The sequence below is a fragment of the Schistosoma mansoni genome, chromosome 2 (genome assembly GCF_000237925.1).
Source record: "Schistosoma mansoni strain Puerto Rico chromosome 2, complete genome".
Lineage (NCBI taxonomy): Eukaryota > Metazoa > Platyhelminthes > Trematoda > Strigeidida > Schistosomatidae > Schistosoma > Schistosoma mansoni.
The window spans coordinates 2,117,325-2,136,650 of NC_031496.1; the positions used below are offsets into that span (position 1 = coordinate 2,117,325).

Below are 19,326 nucleotides of genomic sequence, written 5' to 3' on the forward strand. Positions count from 1 at the left end.
GATGTTACCTAGAATCATTTTATTCATCCTTACAACTAAATTGTTACCAGATAACATTAAAATAAATGAGATGTAGTATTAATAATGTAAAAGTTTGATTAATGCCATGGTACGGCCGAAGCTAGGGAGAGTCAACTCTCCTCCGAATGTTCTCAAATGGTCATGCATATACAGCCACTGTCAGAAAATTCCTACTCATGGCCTTCTCACAGCATTACTGTTATTTACAAAATTGAGAGAACGAACAGCGAATGTCCGGCGCTTTAACTGGGTTGATGGATATGGAGGATCTACCTAAGGGAGTTGGAAAATCCTCATTCCAAACCAATGATGCATATAGGCTCCAGGATCCTGAAGGAGCAAATGGCATATGAACCTATTGTTGGTCACCGGCTACCATGTGACTACATCTCCTTACGTTGCTCCATTGCCTTTTGGATTAAACCTCTAGGTCGATGTCTCCGGGAGTGACCCACTGAGAAAACCACCTGCTTCGGTTTGAGCACTCTAACACTATCCCAGCCCTCACACAAATCGAATGATTTATGTGGCGCATATGTATTTGGTACCTCATTGTACCCATGTTTATACATATTAGTTATCACCCATCAACAATCTTGAAGAACTGATAGTCCTTGGAGTGTTCGGACATGGGTCACGTATTACGCATGCCCAACTACCGACAAGCACGACATGCAATGCTGACTAATGTTGTAGACGAATGGAAGAAAGTTAGGGGAGGACAAATCATTCAGTTTTCGTTTCCTCTTTTTCGCAAAGAATACATCCCCACTTCTAAAAGGCAGTGTGAATGGGACTTCCCTGACAGTAGCTGTGTGTACGCCTGGCTATGTGAGATCATTTCGAGAGAAGGAGAGCTGATTTTCCTCATCCTCGACCTTACCAGGTCATTTGAAGGCCTAGTTTTGATTGAATTTCTTCTTATTTATACTTGTTAATACTTTGTTTGTATTTTTCTCTCTATTTCACCCTCTCTTAGATCATTTTATTATCCGCAACAATACCAAATGAAGTATTAGAAATATCTAAACATTTTATGCGTAATCCAGTACGTATATTATTAAAACAAGAAGAATTAACATTAGATGGTATACGTCAATTTTATGTTAATGTTGAACAAGAAGAATGGAAATTAGAGACATTATGTGATTTATATCAAACAATAACAATAACACAAGCAGTAATATTTTGTAATTCACGTAGAAAAGTTGAATGGTTAACAAATGAATTAATTGAACGTGATTTTATTGTATCAGCAATGGTAAGTAGAATGAATTTATGGCCCCCTGGTGCAGCCGAGAGTGGGGAGAGAGTCAGCTCCCCCCTCTCTCTCTCTCTCTCTCTCGAAATGCTCTCACATGACTAGGAGTATACAGTCACTGTCAGGGAAGTCCTGGAATTTTCAAAGTTGAAAGCAGTTGAGTCGATTGAAGCTAGAACACCAGGAAAAACTTGGAAGCACTGGACAAAGGCCGTTTCGTCCTATTATGGGACTCCTCAGCAGTGCGCATCCACGATCCCGCACTCGCGAGCGAGATTCGAACCCAGGACCTACCAGTCTCGCGCCAGAGCTCTTAACCGATAGACCACTGAGATGGCCGGCATCCAACGTTGTTAGTGTCTAACTTCAACCAATCCACGAAGTTGAGCAACCGTTCACCGATTGTCTTCAGTGACTTGATATCTCACAACAGACGTGGTTTGAACTCCACTGATCACTGGTTCTCACTAGAACTCCTGGATTTACCTGTCGAAGTCAGTCACTAGTGAGCATATTATTATTATTATTATTATCAGAAGGGGTTTTTTGTAGAGATTTATTATTTTCATAGTTGAAAGCGTGAGTCAATTGAAGCTAGACCACCAGGAAAAACATGGAAGCACTAGACGGCCGTTTCGTCCTATTATGGGACTCCTCAGCAGAGCGCATCCACGATCCCGCACTCGCGAGATTCGAACCCACAACCTTCTATCGGTTAAATGCTCTGGCGCGAGACTCATGCTTTCAACTATGAAAAATACTAAATCTCCACAAAAACCCCCTTCTGATAATAAGTCCTGGAATATTGTTTATTCTGGTTAGTGTTTTTTTTAGGAAAATTGTTTTCCATAGGGGGGTAGGTGGGTTTGCCGACCCCATGATCAACCCTCCTCCTTTGTGTGGGCTTAGGACTTTCAGTAGTCCTAGAAGATCTACAGGCAAAGTTAGAATAAAATAGAACCATTTGATTCTTCATTATCCTATCCATCTCTCATTTTCTCCTTATTCTCTCCCTCTATCTCTTTTGAATATGGATTCATTATTAGCATGGTGAAATGGAACAAATAGAACGTGATAATATTATGACAGCATTTCGTAGTGGTTCAAGTCGTATATTAATTTCTACAGATCTATTATCACGTGGTATTGATGTACAACAAATATCATTGGTGATTAATTTTGATTTACCGACAAATTTAGAAAGTTATATACATCGGTAAATGAATGTTATTCCATTATTATTATTATTATTGTTACTATTATTATTATTACTATTTTATATAGTTGAGATCATGAATCGATTAAAGCTAGACCACAAGGGAAAACCTGGAAGCACTGGACGGCCGTTTTGTCCTATTATTGAACCCCTCAGTAGCAGTGCGCATCCACGATCCCACACTCGCGAACAAGATTCGAACCCAGGATCTACCGGTCTCGCACCAGAGCACTTAACCGATAGACTACTGAGCTGGCCGGCATCCAACGGTGTTAATGTCTAACTTCAAACGATCCGCGATGTTTGAGCAACCGTTCACCAATTGTCTTCAGTGAGTTGATATCTTCCAACAGACCTTGTTGAACTCCACTGGTTACTGCTTCTCACTAGAACTCCAAGAAATACCTTATGGAGCCATTGAGTGGGCAAAAAGCTAATATTCGGCGCTCTAACCGAGTTGGTGGATATGAAGGATCCAACTAAGAGAGTTGGGAAATCCTTATCCCAAACTAATGGTGCATATAGGCTTCAGGATCCTTGAAGAACAAAAAGAGTATGAACCAATTGTTGATCATCAATTACCATATGACTGTATCTCCTGACGTTGGTCTAATGTTAGTCAGTCAGTCACAACGTAGAACTTCGTACGTACGTACATCAGTTCGAGTTACCATACCACATTAGCACAGAGATTCAGTTGTCGATTCAAATCCCATAGTGGTAGAAGTAGTAAGAGTATAAGCAGTAATCCGAAATATCAGGGTTTGAGATGTTATTGAAGGAGTATAATCCAGTGAAATAAATTCGGAAAGAGAAAAAAGATAGAGATATAAGGAATTCAGAAGTTTAGTATTTGGGAGAACACAAAGAGTGGATGCACCTTCGCCATTACAAACGATTTTAAGCCATGTCATTCAAAGTCTCTAACCATCGATTGCTATCATCTCGCGAATCCCAACCAGGTAGTCTACACTTACCAACATGGCTCAGTCCACTTGTCAGTGACTTCATAGATTTGTGCCACGTTTTGGTTTGGCCGCCCCTAGCTTTCTTCCAACCTACTCTTACACCATAAAACATTGCACGTCGGGGCAGTCGGTGGTTGGGCGTACATAACACGTGTCCCAGCTATCTCAACTGATCAAGTTTCACTACTTCATCAATCGATTTTCCATCATTACCTAGTACCCGTTTCCTAACAACTACATTACTTACCCGGTGGTCCCAGGATATACGAGCAATGCTTCGAAGACATCTATGATCGAATACCGGCAGCCTACAAATATCCTCTACTCTTACCGGCCATGTTTCACTGCCATAAAGTAGGACGGAACGAACTGCTGTACAGTAAACCCGTCCTTTTGTTGCAAGACGGATATCTCGCCTATGCCATAAATGACGCAAGTTGACGAAAGCTAGACGAGCCTTCTGTATCCGTGCTGAGATTTCGTCACACACTAGAGCACAAGGGCTGATGAGAATGCCGAGATAAGTGAAGCGGTCAACACGCTCATCATAATTAGTTCAGTTGTCGATGCAACCCAATCCTGAAGTAACATTTTGCACTTCGAGGGAGAGAATCGTATCCCGAACATGCCTACATTGTTGCTTATAGTGGTCAGAAGACTCTGCATTTTGTCAGCGTCTTCACCAAATAAAACTATGATGCACATGGACTTCAGGATTCTGAAGGAGTATGAACCATTTTCTTTGTCACCAATCATCATATGACTGACATTGCTCTAATATCTTTTTGATTAGACCTTTATGTAAAAGACTCGAGGTGTGGCCTCCTAAAAAACCACCTGCTTCAGTTTGAGCATTCGGTCAGTATCCTAGCCCTCACACAAATCATATGATTCATGTGGTGCATCTATATTTAGTGCTTTCTTGTATCAGCTAACCATATGAGAGCATTTGAAAAAGGGAGAGCTGACTCTCCCTAGCTTCACAATTGATTGATCACTGGTTGGTGATCAATGTCACGTCTGTCAAGTCCTTCTTAGTGCTGATCAAATTCTATCGATCAAGTTGCAATGTGGCCACTAGTCTAGGTGGCTCAACACTACGTGCACTATGTTGAGATAAGATGGTGGTTGGAGGTGGTCAACAGGATACCCTGGACCCGGGTTTTGTGCTACTTGACACTCGTCCTCAGTTTCGGCCTGTACCAGAGCATTTCAGGGGCGGGCAAGTCCCAAATAGTACAAACTCCTAGTTCTTAACACAATTTCAAGTCATCATCCAATTTTGATAGTTCTATTAATCTCTCTCCCTTTGTTTCATAATTTTTCAGTATTGGTCGTGGTGGTCGTTTTGGTCGTAAAGGTGTTGCTATCAATTTTGTTACATTAGCTGATCAACGTTTATTAAAAGACTTAGAAAATTTTTATAGTACAAAAATTATTGAATTACCAATGGATGTAGCTAATTTATTCTAAACAACTAAAAAGGTATATCTTCATAGTCTGATACCTACACACACACACACTTGAATATCTATCTATCTATCTATATAGTTGCCAACCTTCATTCATTCATTCGAAAAAACAAACTTTCTTTTCTTCATTATATACACATACATATCTACATCAATTTTTTTTGTATCAAAGAAAAAAGAATCTATCGAATAAGTATTTCTTCTTCTTCTTCTTCTTCTCCTCCTCCTCCTCCTACTCCTTCCTTCTTCTTCTCCTCCTACTCCTTCTTCCTTCTTCTCCTCCTCCTTCCTGTTCTTCTTTTTCCCCCCTCCTCTTCCTCCTCCCTCTTCTTTTTCTCCTTCTTCTTCTTCTTCTTCTTCTTCTTCTTCTTCTCCCTCTTCTTCTTCTTCTCCTGTATTTCAGTATCATCTGCATAAAGTAAAAGTAAACAAACAAGCAGACTAATCAATCAATATTAAATCATATATGTAATATGATTTCTAATCTTTATTCAACTATGCTTCATTGATAAAGTTCTCGTTGTTGCTATGGTTATTGCTGTTGTTGTTGTTGTTGTTGTTGTCGTCGTCGTCGACAATTCACTATTACTTCTTCTTTAATATCAATATTAATGATACTTATTCATTGTTACTTTTAATGAATAGTATATCTAATGTATATGCCAATGATTGAATTCATGTTAAACAATGTTCAATTATTCTTTAGTCTCTGAATAGTCCTTCTTTCTTCTTCTGTTCTTTCATAGAATGAATCGTCGTCGTCTTCTTCCTCCTCCTCCTTCTTCTTCTTCCCCTCCCCCTTCTTCTTCTTCTCTATTTCGGTTTCATATGATTGATAATCTTTATTCAACTATGCTCCATTGATAAAGTTCTCGTTGTTGTTGTTACTATGGTTATTGTTGTTGTTGTTGTTGTTGTTGTTGTTGTTGATAATTCACTATTACTTCTTCTTCGATAATAATGATACCTGTTCATTGTTACTTTTAATGAATAGTATATCTAATGTATATGCCTATTTGATTGAATTAATGTTAACCAATGCTCATTTATTCTTTAGTTTTTTTTTGACTGGTCCATCTTCTTTTCTTCTGTTCTTTCATAGAATGAATCGTCGTCGTCTTCTTCCCCTCCTCCTCCTCCTTCTTCTTTCTTCTTCTTCTTCTTCTCTATTTCGGTTTCATATGATTGATAATCTTTATTCAACTTTACTTCATTCATAAAGTTGTCGTTGTCGTTGCTGTTGTTGATAATTCATTATTTCTTCTATTTCCTATTCAATATCAATGTTAATGCTACTTGTTCATTGTTACCTTTAATGAATAGTATATCTAATGTATATTCCTATTTGATTGAATTCATGTTAAACAATGTTCAATTATTCTTTAGTCTCTGAATAGTCCTTCTTTCTCTTTCTCTACTTTCATAAGATGAATCGTCGTCGTCGTCTTCTTCTTCCTTCCTTCTTCTTCTTCTTCTTCTCTATTTCGGTTTTATATGATTTATAATCTTTATTCAACTTTACTTCATTCATAAAGTTGTCGTCGTTGTTGTTGACAATTTACTATTTCTTCTTCAATACCGATATTAATGATACGTGTTCATTGTTACTTTTAATGTATATGCCTATGATTGAATTAATGTTAGACAATGTTTTTTGATTAGTCAGTCTTTCGTTCTCGTCGTCGTTGTCGTCTTCTTCCCCTCCTCCTCCTTCTTCTTTGCCTTCCCCTTCTTCTCTATTTCGGTTTCATATGATTGATAATCTTTATTCAACTTTGCTTCATTCATAAATTGGTCGTTGTTGTTGCTGCCATGGTTATTGCTGTTGTTGTTGTTGATGATGATGATGATAATTCACTATTACTTCTTCTTCTTCAATGCCAATATAAATGATACTTATTCATTATTACTTTTAATGTATATGCCTATGATTGAATTAATGTTAAACAATGTTCAATTATTCTTTAGTCTCTGACTAGTCCTTCTTTCTCTCTCTCTACTTTCATAAGATGAATCGTCGTCGTCGTCTTCTTCTTCTTCTCCTCCTACTTCTTCTCCCCCTCCCTCTTCTCCCTGCTCTTCTTCTAATCAGTTAGTTATGTATAGAAAATAGTTGCTTCATATGATCTTCATATTTCTATATTCTATTCTATCCAAAATGAATCTTAAGTAGTATATAACTTTATTATTAGAAAATTTTTCAATTTACCTAGTAATATAGTTCAACAACTTTGGTTGTGATAAATTACAACTGCTGTAAACAACATTCAAATGATATTTACCATTTGGTTACTACCAATTTTCTCCTTTTTTTGTTTTCTTTTCTTTCGATTGTTGCTAAGAGCATCATTAGTCCCCCCCCGTTTTCTTGTCATACCATTTGCTTATTGCCAATTTTCTCCCTTTTTTCGTTTTCTTCCGATTGTTGCTAAGATCATCATTAGTCCCCCCCTTTTTTCTTATCTTACCTTAATAATATAATAATATGTATGATTGTTATCTATCATTTAACTACATATTCTAATGTATGTTGAATGTAGTTCTTTGAAGAGAGAGCGAGAGAAAGCGTGTGTGTGTGTGTGCGGTGTCTTTCAGTTGTTCCTGCTAAAAGTGGAGCGGGGGGGGGAAGGGAATATCATCCAAATGAAAGTGGAACTTTGTTTTTTTGTAAATGTGATTATTCGTTCTATACATCTCTTTCTGTCCTTCTGACCTTCTATGATGGTCAATTATTCGGATCTCACTTTTTTTTTCTCTTCTTCTTCTGTGTTGTTTGTCATTTTAAGCCTGTATCATCATTGCTACTGATAATATTATTATTAATTCTCTTTTAAAAAAAAGTGTTCTCTATTTTAATTCGCTTAGTATTGTTTGTTTAAATCTTCCCATTGATGTTTTACGATGCAGATACATTCAGCTGACGAGTCCCAAATAGGACGAAACGCGCGTCAAACTGGATTCCACTGCTAGCCACTATTCATCTTTGCTTACCATGCTTGTGAATTTAGGTTATATCGAGGCAATATGCACATATGCCAATTAAAGACTGACCAGTTGCAGTCCAAAAAACGTCAATTGGAAGATTCAAGCAAACAATACTAAGTGAATTTTAACTTCACCCCATTGCACAAGTAAGTGGCTATCAGGACTCAGTGGCCGAGTGGATAACGCGATGGCGTTTGTAGCGAAAGGTACTGGGTTCGAGTCCCAGAGTGAACATTAACTCTGAGATGCAGGTATATCCAACTGACGAGTCCGAAATAAGACGAAACGTGCGTCCTCGATTCCACTGTTAGTTCTCTATTTTAATTGCGATGATTAATTCTGGCCAATAGTCTTCGAATATCAATATAGGAAAGGGAGTCATTGTGTGAACGTACTATTTTAGTGTTGGATTTGAATTGCTCGTATATTCTGGGACCACCGGGTAAATAATGTAGTTGTTAGGAAATGGGTACTAGGTAAAGATGGGAAATCAATTGATGAAGTAGTGAAACTTCATCAGTTGAGATGGCTGGGACACGTGTGACGTATGCCCAACCACCGACTGCCCCGACGTGCAATGTTTTATGGTGTAAGAGTAGGTTGGAAGAAAGCTAGGGGCGGCCAAACCAAAACGTGGCACAAATCCATGAAGTCACTGACAAGTGGACTGAGCCATGTCGGTAGGTGTAGACTATTTGGATGGGATTCACGAGATAATAGCAATCGATGGTTAGAGACTTTGAATGACATGGCTCAAAATCGTTTGCAATGGTGCAGGTTCATTCACTGGCCAATAGTGATACTTTCATAGTTGAAATCATGAGTCAACTGCAAAGAAAAACCCCTTCTGATCTATAATCATATGCTCATTAGTGACTGACTGCAAGGATTGTTTTCTTGAGTTCTAGTGTGAAGCAGTGACCAGTGGAGTTCAACCAGGTCTGTTGGGAGATATCATCTCACTGATGACATTGGTGAATGGTTGCTCAATTCCTTGGATCAGGTGAAGTTCGACATTAACACCGTTGGATGCCGGTCAGCTCAGTGGTCTATCGGTTAAGTGCCTCGGCGCGAAGCTGATAGATCCTGGGTTCAAATCTCGCTCGTGAGTGCGGGATTGTGAATGCGCACTGCTGAGGAGTCCCATAATAGGATGAAACGGCCATTCAGTGCTTCCAGATTTCCCATAGTAGTGTAGCTTCAATTAACTCATGATTTCAACTATGAAAATAATGGAATATCCACAAAAACCCCTTCTGATCAATAGTGATACGTCTTGTTGATTGAACGCTATATTCGGATTCCTAAGCTAGTTTCGTAACCCTCAAGCTAGAACTACACAGCGATTTGAACACGAGAGAAAAGGCACAAAATATACGGGAAGCACTTTACTCCAAAGGTTCATTTATGTACAGAAAATATAGGGTTTTTTATAGTATTTTTGAAGTCCATCGATATACTAGCAGTGTAGTAATCAGCCAATCAGAACCTCTACATCTGACTTCTAATCAAACGCTGTTTGGATAAAATGCTTCTTAATGTTTCCTGAGCTTATCATGTCTATTACGAGAAATTTGCAGGATCATCCCAACAAGTCTTCGAATATCAATATGGGAAAGGGAGTACTTGTGTGAACGTACTATTTAAGTGTTGGCTTTGAATGGATTCAGTAGGTAATTACATATTTGTTGGTTGTATTTGTTGACCTTTTATCACCTGACTTATCTACCAATCGGAATACGACTTTCTCCAATCTTAGCACTGTGCCAAAATCAATAACGTTCAACTGGTATGAGCAATCTAGCATCCTTATTGGTGCCTTGTTCGCCTAGCTCGTCCAATTGAGTCCAAAAACACCAATGACAGCTTCTGCTATGCGAATCATTTATTTCAAGCATACTCTATTTATATACCAGACAGACGGCATCACACCATAAAATAGAAAATAATATTTGTACAAGATCAAGTCAAATGTGGCTGTGAGTGTGGGAGACAATAATCAATAATTCATAGGTCAAAATGAAGCTTATAATAAGATGAATATAGATATACACAATCTAATTACTCAATAGTTAAACAATAGGAATATATATAGAATAATCATCCATTAATAGATCCTGGAAGTTACCTGTACTTACGTCTTCACTAGGTTATAACAGTATTCGTCATAGATCGATCTTAGAGTACCATTAAAAAACCTAGAAGCACTGGAGAGCTGTTTTGCCCTAATATAATATTCAGCAATGCTCATCTACACTACTAACAAGGATCATTATTAATTTTATTATTTAAACACAGAAACATTGGGACAAGAAGGCACCAAACAAAAATGCGCCACATAAATCATTCGATTTGTGTGAGGGCTAGGATACTGAACGGGTCCACAGACTGAAGCAGGTGATTTTCTCAGGGGGCCACTCCCGGAGACTTCGACCTAAAGTTCTATTCCAAAAAGGAATGGAACAACGTTATGAGATGAAGTCACATGGCATCCTGTGACCAACAGTAGGTTTATATGCCTTCCTTCAGGATCCTGGAGCCTATATTCATCATTGGTTTGGAATTAGAGTTTTTCATCTCCCTTAGGTGGATCTTCCATATCCATCAACCCGGTTAAGCGTCGGACATTCGCTTTTCACCCTCTGAATTTTGTAAACAACAGTAATGTTACGCGAAGGCCATGAGTAGGAATTTCCTGACAGTGGCTGTATATGCGTGAGCATTTGGAGAAGGAGAGCTGACTCTCCCCAGCTTCGGCCATACCAGGGCATGTGGGGGTTCACCAAGGATCGGGTCCAGAGCTTTCATTTCACGCGGTGAACGCCTAACCAATGCTATAATCCCAACTTTAATCAATTCGCGATATGGTACGACTATCATCCAAAGTTATCAGCGATAACCATTTCATTTTTGACAAGTCTGAACTGCAAGTAATTAATTACTAGTTTACTTGCTCGGCTTTTATTCTTTTTAATGATGATGGCTATCAGTATATTACCTAACCGCCCAAATTGAATAAGATGAAGTGGTATACGGATATATAACAAAATGACTGGAGATTGTTTGTTATAGGTAGTGTATGCCGCTGTTATAACGTACATATTTAAATGCTGGTCTGTCTGTGCGATATATACACTATGATCATACAGGCATTTAAATACTCAGGATACATTAAACGTATCATTTCTTTATGTGGTAGTCCACATTTTTGGTAGGTAATTCGCTTGTCTTATCTCAGTTTCAATTGTGCCCCCAAATGCCCCTGGTACGGCCGAGAGTGGGGAGAGTCCGCTCTCACTCTCGAAATTCTCTCACATGGCCACGTGTATATAGCCTCTGCCAGGGAAGTCCTACTCACTACCTTCTCGTGGCACCGGTGCTGTTTACGAAATTGAGAGGACGAAAAGCGAATGTCCGGCACTTTAACCGGAAGGTCCACCTAGGGGAGTTGGAAAACCCTGATTCCAAACCAATGGTCCACATGGGCTCCAGTATCCTGAGGGAACAATTGGAGTATGAATCAATCGTTGGTCACCGGCTACTATGGGACTGTATCTCCTCACGAAGCTCCACTGCCTTGTGGATCAGGTCTTTAAGTCAAAGGCTCCGGGTATGGCCCCCTAAGAAAACCACCTGCTTCGGTTAGGGCACCTGGACAGTATTACAGCCCTCACACAAATCGAATAAGATTTGTGCGGCGCATATCTATTTGGTTCTTCATTGTACCGATATTTATGTGTTTAAATAAAATAAAGTTTCAATTACTCAAAATGTTTATGGATATTCTCTGATTTCACTCTCCAACTGCGAATGCGTTATCAGGTTCGAATCTTCTTAACTCATTTTATCAGCAATCTTTCAAATAGTGAACCAGTTATGAGAAGTCGCAAGAGCCTGACGTACGATCATCCTTCTATTGTATCTAACCTCATCCCTAAATAGATGATCCACTTGAAAAGAGGTATTCTAATCACGATATCTTTATACAAGGCCTTAGGTTTCGATAGAATACCCAGCAACTCATTTTATTTACATACTGGATATCATTCTTTAACTAGTACAAATGATGAACTGATTGATTGATTGATTAGTACTCATATGATGAGGTTGTATGTGCTTTGGATTCGAAAAAAACTAACTCTGGAACCTTTTGATCATCATGTGTTCTGCGTATCAATAATAGTTTATCTATGAACAAGTCACATGAATTCAATTCTATTCTATTCGGTATTTTTTATTCTACACAAAAGTTATATCTTTTGGCATTAATTAGTGTTTTCATAGTTGAAAGCAGTTGAGTCAATTGAAGCTAGACCACTATGGAAAACATGGGAGCACTGGACAAAGGCCGTTCCGTCCTATTGTGGGACGCCTCAGCAATGCGCATCCACGATCCACATCGCAAGCGAGATTCGAACCCAGGACCTACCAGTCTCGCACCAGAGCACTAAACCACTAGACCACTTAGCTGATCGGCATCCAACGGTGTTAATGTTTAACTTCAACTGATCCATGAAGTTGAGCAACCGTTCACCAATTGTCTTCAGTGAGTTGATATCTCACAGCAGACGTGGTTTTCCATGGTGATCTAGCTTCAATTGACTAATGTTTTCAACTATGAAAATACTAAATCTCCACAAAACCCCTTCTGATAATATTTATTAGTGTACTTGTTCTCATTAACATATTAATTTAGTAAATTGAAACTTTCACACTATTGTGTTATGTTTGATCATTCTGAATTCAGTAACTTTTCAATTTTGGCCAATTTGGGCCATCTTTGGCGCCTTCGTGATGTTAGTCTGGCTGTAAAGGGTCGGATCTACAACGCGTCGATGAGAGCGGTTTTGCTCTATGCTTGTGAAACCTGGCCTTTCCGAGTTGAGGATGTTAGGCTACTCTCTTTGTTCGATCATCGCTGTCTCCGAAGGATTGACGACATCCAGTGGCTACACCATGTTAGTAATGCAGAAGTTCAGCATCATGTATTCGGGAGCAGAGACAATAATCCAATTGGTGTCACCATCTTGAAACACCGACTTTGGTGGCTTGAACAAGTTCTACGAATGTCATTCCAGAGAATTCTACGTCGTGCATTATTTGCCGACTCTGTGACTGATTGGAAAAAGCGGAGAGGTGGTCAGTTTATGACATAGTGTCATGTTATGAAAGAAAGCTGCAAAGGGCTAGCTTCTGTTGGTCCTTCACGACTCCCTTGCTGGGGTCCTAGAGGTGGTGCAACACAGTGTCTAGGGACGTTATCAGATATGGCACAGAATGGAAGCCAGTGGCGATTCTGCTGTAACCCTCTTTTACGTTCTTTATAAAGAGTGGTTATTACTTTCTTAACTGAGATAGTTCTTCTGGTTGTACATTTCAGTTCCCCCATCATTACTCTTCTCTTTTTTCTCCTTTTATATATACGCATCTTCCCCCTTTCTCCTCCCATTCTGATTATTTTGTGTGGCGCATATGTATCTGGTGCCCTTTTGTACCAATATGTATATGTTTAAATAAATAAATTTTGTTGTGGTTTACATCACGAATTGGTATTAGACAAACTGAAGCAATGAACAACTCTTTCGTCCTGGTATAGCACGTCTCAGATGTATGCATCCACGACCCTATCATTACGTGACAACTCAGCTATCTACAGGTCAAGAGCTCACAGCAAGACCTAAAGGTGCTGGGTCCGATCCTCAGTAGGGTGGAGGATTGACACTGTTGGGACATTCCTTATCAGAATGAAATAGTTACCCAGTACTTCCTTATTTTCACTGATTGTTTAACTAAGATCACTTCTTAATGTAAGTCACATATTCTCACAAACTCTTTGTACTTCTCTATCGCTTATTATGTTCATAGTACATATGAAACCCTACAAGAATAAACCAGTTATAGTTATAAGTGCAGAATGTGTTGCATAGAATTATATTCAGTTCAATTTGATACATTGATGAACAATAATTATTGATTAACATGGGGATTTCATGGATGTTCTGATGAAATACTTATCAAGTTTGTATTATTTCGTATACTTTTTCTTAAAGATTAAGAAGCTTCATTCTCAAAATGCCCTCCAAATGACCTGGTACAGCTGAGAATGGGGAGAGTCAGTTCTCCCTCACCAAATGCTCCCACATGACAACATGCATACAAACCACTGACAGGGAAGTCCTACTCACTGACTTCTCGTGGCAATGCTGTTGTTTACGAAATTGAGAGGACGAAAAGCGAATGTCTGGCGCTTTAACCGGGTTGGTGGACACGCAAGGTCCACCTAGGGGAGTTGGAAAACCCTCATTCCAAACAAATGGTGCATATGGGCTCCAGGATCCTGAGGGAACAAATGGCATATGAATCAATCGTTCGTCACCGGCTACCATGGGACTACATCTCCTCACGATGCTCCACTGTCTTGTGGATCAGAACTTTAGGTCAAAGGCTCCGGGTATGGACCCCTAAGAAAACCAACTGCTTCAGTTTGCGCACCCAGGCAGTATCAACAGCCGCTCAAGAAGCAACTGTACGCTTGATTGATATAACGGAATTAACAGGCGAAATTGCATTCGGTTAACCAACAAACTTCCTTTCTCAATCCTCGCATTTCCTCTCGAATAGCCAGGCTTGTGTATAAGGCAGAATGTTTCAGCTCTCAAACACTAAACATCACAACAGCACCCATGACCTAGCCAATGATTGATTCCTCAGCCTTTCAGTATTGCGGTAAGACAAATTTAAGGTTTCTGAGCTGAGGAATTGAACAAAAAAAGTGTTAGTGCACGATTGTGTTGGGGAACGCTAATTAGCTATTTCCTACCCAATCAGAGCTAGTCAATACTTGGAGAAGACTCTAGAATCTTCTCATATAAAAACTATAAATATACTAATGTTTTTTCTTATTGTGATTCTTACTCCCATTCAACCTTGTTATTTGGAATATAATGACGTTCCTGTTCAACCGTGTTCTGATTTAGGGACATGTCGACGGAAGTAGTGTCCAAGAATACTACGCAATCGTAGCTGGGTTGTAATAAGAGAAATTACAGCATAACTTTGTGTAAAGTGATTGGTTGTTCTCACTTTCATTTGGCTCATTTTTTCATATTTCCAATGTCAAGATTTTCCTCCGCACTCCTTCCTGACCACTGCTTATGTTCTATAACATTAGAGATTACTTGTTAAAATGTTATGCATCAATCATTCTGTCTACCTAATACACACAGATCCCATTTACATCAAAAACAGTCTCAATCGTTCGTAACTAGAAATAATCAAAAGCTTAATTCTTTCAAGAACTTAACACTGATTTACTAGTCTTTCCCCGTACTTCACCCAGATTCCTAAATCATCATTAAGCTAACAATAAATGTGTTTAACCCAGTCAGTCAGACACAACGTAGAATTTCGTACGTGCGTACGTACATCAGTCCGAGTTACCATACCACATTAGCACAGAGATGCTGTTGTCCATTCAAATCCCACAGTGGTAGAAGTAGTAAGAGTATAAGCAGTAATCCGAAATATCAGGGTTTGAGATGTTATTGAAGGAGTATCATTCAGTGAAACGAATTTGGAAAGAGAAAAAAGATAGTGACATGAAGAATTCAGAAGATTAAAATTTGGTAGAACACAAATAGTGGATGCACCTTCGCCATTGCAAACGATTTTGAGCTATGTCATTCAAGGTCTCTAACCATCGACTGCTATCATCTCGTGAATCCCAACCAGATAGTCTACACCTACCAACATGGTTCAGTCCACTTGTCAGTGACTTCATGGATTTGTGCCACGTTTAAATGTGTTTAGTATTGTATTAATTCAACTAGACTAAGTGAAAGAATAATCATGTAGAAGTCTTAACTGTCCTCCTTTTTAAACAAAGATGGATGGAGACTAGCAGTGGGATTCAGGACGCACGTCTCATCCTACTTGAGACTCATCGGCTGGATATACCTATATCCTAGAGTTGATGTTTACTCTGGGACTCCAACCACAGTACCGTTCGTTTCAAACGCCATCACGTTATCCACTTAACTACCGAGTTCTAGTCCTGGAGTAAACATTAACTCTTAGATCCAGGAACATCGAGCCGACGAGTCCCAAATGGGACGAAACTTACAACCTCGATTTCACTGCTATTATTCATCTTTGATTAGAATGCTTGTAACTTAAGGCAATATCGAAGCAATCCGTATAGTATGCACATATATCAATAAGAGATTGATCAATTACAATCCTAAACAACAATGAGAATGTTTAAGTAAACAAAGGCCAAGTGAATTGTCTTCTTTATTCATTTATTACACATAGACATTCTGGTACAACTATTGGGCGACGAAAACAATTAGTATCACATCAATGAAACGATAACATTATGTAGAAAAACAAACAAGAGAAATGTTATATTTTGTGGCCAAGTGGATGCCCAGCTGGATGATTTGGTCGTGGAGCTTTCATCGTCCTTCTGAACAACATCATCAGTACAAACTTCGGATAGAAGTGAAGTGTTTAAATTTGTGCTGATGATGTCATTCAGAAGGATGATGAAAGCTCCACGACCAAGCCATCCAACTCAGAGAACAAACTTACATCAAAATGTTAGATCTATTCAATATAGAGAAGTTATACAATGAAAAGCTTTTCTTTAAGAAAGTAGTATGTATTTGAGTAATAAATAAATGCTTTCATCATAAATAAATACGTAATCTTTTCAGATGTACCTGCATCTCAGAGTTGATGTTCACTCTAGGGACTCGAACCCAGTACCTTTCGCTTCAAACGCCATCGCGTTATCCACTCAGCTACTGAGTCATAAATGATTACAATCTGTATTGTTTTAGTAGCCTGAGATTTGATTCCAGTTGGATTGTATGTTGATCGTTTCTGATTGTTATTGAGATATACATATAGGCTATCGTCGTCGTATATAACTATTGAATTAACTGGCGTTAGTGAATAATGGAATGAAATAAGTCGTGTAAATATGAGAATGGATTTCGAATATGTATATTTTGTACAATCATTAATCCAGGAAGACGATTAAAGGAGCGGAACAAAGCGAAACGAAATAATGCGCGTTGGAGGAGGTACATAAGAACACATTACGTCGGGAAATAGAAGCAGATATGAAAAGGATGAATAACAACTGGAACGAACTGGAAAGGATTGACCAGGACAAGGTTGGATGGAGAATGCTGGTGAGCGGCCTATGCTCCTCCACGAGGGGTAACAGGAGAAGGCACATGAACTAACTCCATTTAATCAAGCGTTAGCCAATACTTATAGTCACACAAAAATAAGCTACAGACATGTGGTGAGTAGGATAAGATGCACACACACATACGCTCATATAAAAGCAGTCAAGGTTGATAACAAGGTCAAAATGTGATTCATGAAGAATGGTTAAATTGGCCTGTCCAGAGGTCAGAATAAGTTATGTGAGCTTAACATAGTAACCGACAGTAAACTCATATGTCTCATAAGGAGAAGATATATAATCTTATTGATAAATTGAACCATGTACTAATGATGGATTTGGTCCATGAACAAATAAGGGATTCGGACCATGTGGAATGATACGTGAACTAAGTAATTTAGGATTTGGACCAATAGGTTGATATCGATGCGATTTTTCTGTTGAGGGAAGAATTAAACCCATGCTTCTATTCGAATATATAGATGATCCATTATTCTAAAAAAAAAGAAAAATACAATGAATAAAAAATAAAAATTGACAGTCAGTCAGTCAATCAGCTACAAAGTAGGACCAGGCACACATATGCATCGGTCCAAGTTGCCATACCTCATTAGCACAACAAGATCAACACCAAATTCACGCCATTGTGATCGATTCTGAGCCATGTCATTTAGAGTCTCCAACCATTGGTTACGATGGTCACACGGACCCCAATCAAGTAGTCTGCATCTACCACCAACATGGCTCAGACTAGGAGTTAGTGACTTCAAACTCTGATGCCACGTTTTGGTTTGGCCACCCCTAACTTTCTTCCAACCATCCCCTACACTAGCCAGCATAGCTCGTCGTGGTAATCGGTGTTCAGGCATATGTAACACGTGACCCAACCATCTCAGTCGATGAAGATTAATAACCTCATCAACTGATTTACCATCATTCCCTAATACTCTGCGTCTAACCTCACTATTACTTACCCGGTGATCCTAGCAGATGCAAGCAATATTTCTAAGGCATCTGTGGTCAAATACTAGTAACTTATGAGTATCTTCTACTCTTAAAGGCCATATTTCACAGCCGTAAAGTAGAACAGAGCGAGCTGCTGCTCAGTATACTCGTCCCTTAATTGATAGACGGATATCCCGTCTTCGCCATAGATGACGTAAGTTGGCAAAAGCCAAACGAGCTTTTTTAAAAAAAAATTTACAGTAAATATGAATCTTATGGTTCATATGAAGAATTGACCTTGGTTCGACAGCCATTAAAAAACGAGGAAACATTGGACAACTGTTTCTGTGGTGTGTACTAGTGATGTCGACAGATATAAGTAGTACGTATCATAAATTGAAAGTGAAATGTCTGGTGGCAGAAAGTTGAAAAGATCAAAGAGAAGAGAACGAGAACAGAGAGTGATTGGTGTGGAAACGAAGGAACAATGAAGTGTGAGACAATTAATTGACAATTTGAAAATAAAGATTTAACTGTATGGTTCTCAGATTTTACTAAGCCATTCTGTCATTTTGTATTCAAATACATTCGATCGTCCCCATTTGCGTTCTCGTTCACTACACTTAGTGTCGCTGCCGACCAGGAGGAGTGGAAGGGTGCTGTTCTGTGGACGCTACTGCGGACCTAGAGCTGAGCTGCTAGTTGGAGTGGTCAAGTGCGCAGAGGTGACGTCGAGTGGAGTGTTTTGGAGGGGCGGCGTTGGATGCAGCAGGTGCTGTCAACGGAGAGGAGCAGTGAGACGTGCGGCTGCTGAGCAGACATCGGATGTAGATAGCTGAGCAGGTTACTGGAGCGTAGGCGTTGAACGTACTGGATGCTGGGTGTACGTTGGATTTTCATGGCCCTGCAGGTCGATGGAACTATGAAGGTCAATGCGCCGCAGACTCGACATTTTAACGAAGAACGTGATACAAACTGTAGAAAAGAAGAAAGTGGCACGGCGAGCAGAACTCATGCAAACTACATAACTGCATATTTTGTAAAACAAGAACTCTTGATAATTTATTCGGTAAAGTCTTCTATACATGAAATAACCCTGAAAATAAAGATTTTTGCATACTTTTGTTTTCTAATCGAGGCTCAAGAGTGAAAGAGCTCTTCTTGAGTTATCCCTAGTCTATTAATAACTGCCTCCCACATTCACAGCCACATTTGGCTGAATTTTGTACAAATGTTACTTCCTATTTTATTGGTACGAT

At 39.1% G+C, this 19,326-nt stretch overlaps 2 protein-coding genes and 1 non-coding gene across 3 annotated transcripts in view; 2 read left to right on the plus strand and 1 right to left on the minus strand.

Annotated features, from left to right (window-relative positions):
• Smp_166400 (putative dead box ATP-dependent RNA helicase) overlaps positions 1-2,502 on the plus strand; it is a gene marked incomplete at both ends in the record, with an annotated part of 12,500 nt that extends 9,998 nt beyond the window's left edge. Inside the window, 2 exons of the mRNA XM_018795302.1 lie at positions 1,001-1,282; positions 2,329-2,502. Of these exons, the coding sequence (XP_018649628.1) occupies positions 1,001-1,282; positions 2,329-2,502 (456 nt within the window). The remainder of the gene's footprint in view (positions 1-1,000; positions 1,283-2,328) is intronic.
• A 5,585-nt stretch (positions 2,503-8,087) lies between these two features.
• Smp_tRNA_01906_Gln_TTG.1.1 lies at positions 8,088-8,154 on the plus strand. Its single transcript has one exon. It is a non-coding gene (tRNA).
• A 9,271-nt stretch (positions 8,155-17,425) lies between these two features.
• On the minus strand, positions 17,426-17,584 carry Smp_190640 (hypothetical protein; the record flags this gene model as incomplete). The annotated part of the gene is made up of 1 exon (XM_018795303.1): positions 17,426-17,584. One exon carries the CDS (start codon positions 17,582-17,584, stop codon positions 17,426-17,428), a length of 159 nt encoding a protein of 52 aa, XP_018649629.1.
• Positions 17,585-19,326: the final 1,742 nt, after the last annotated feature.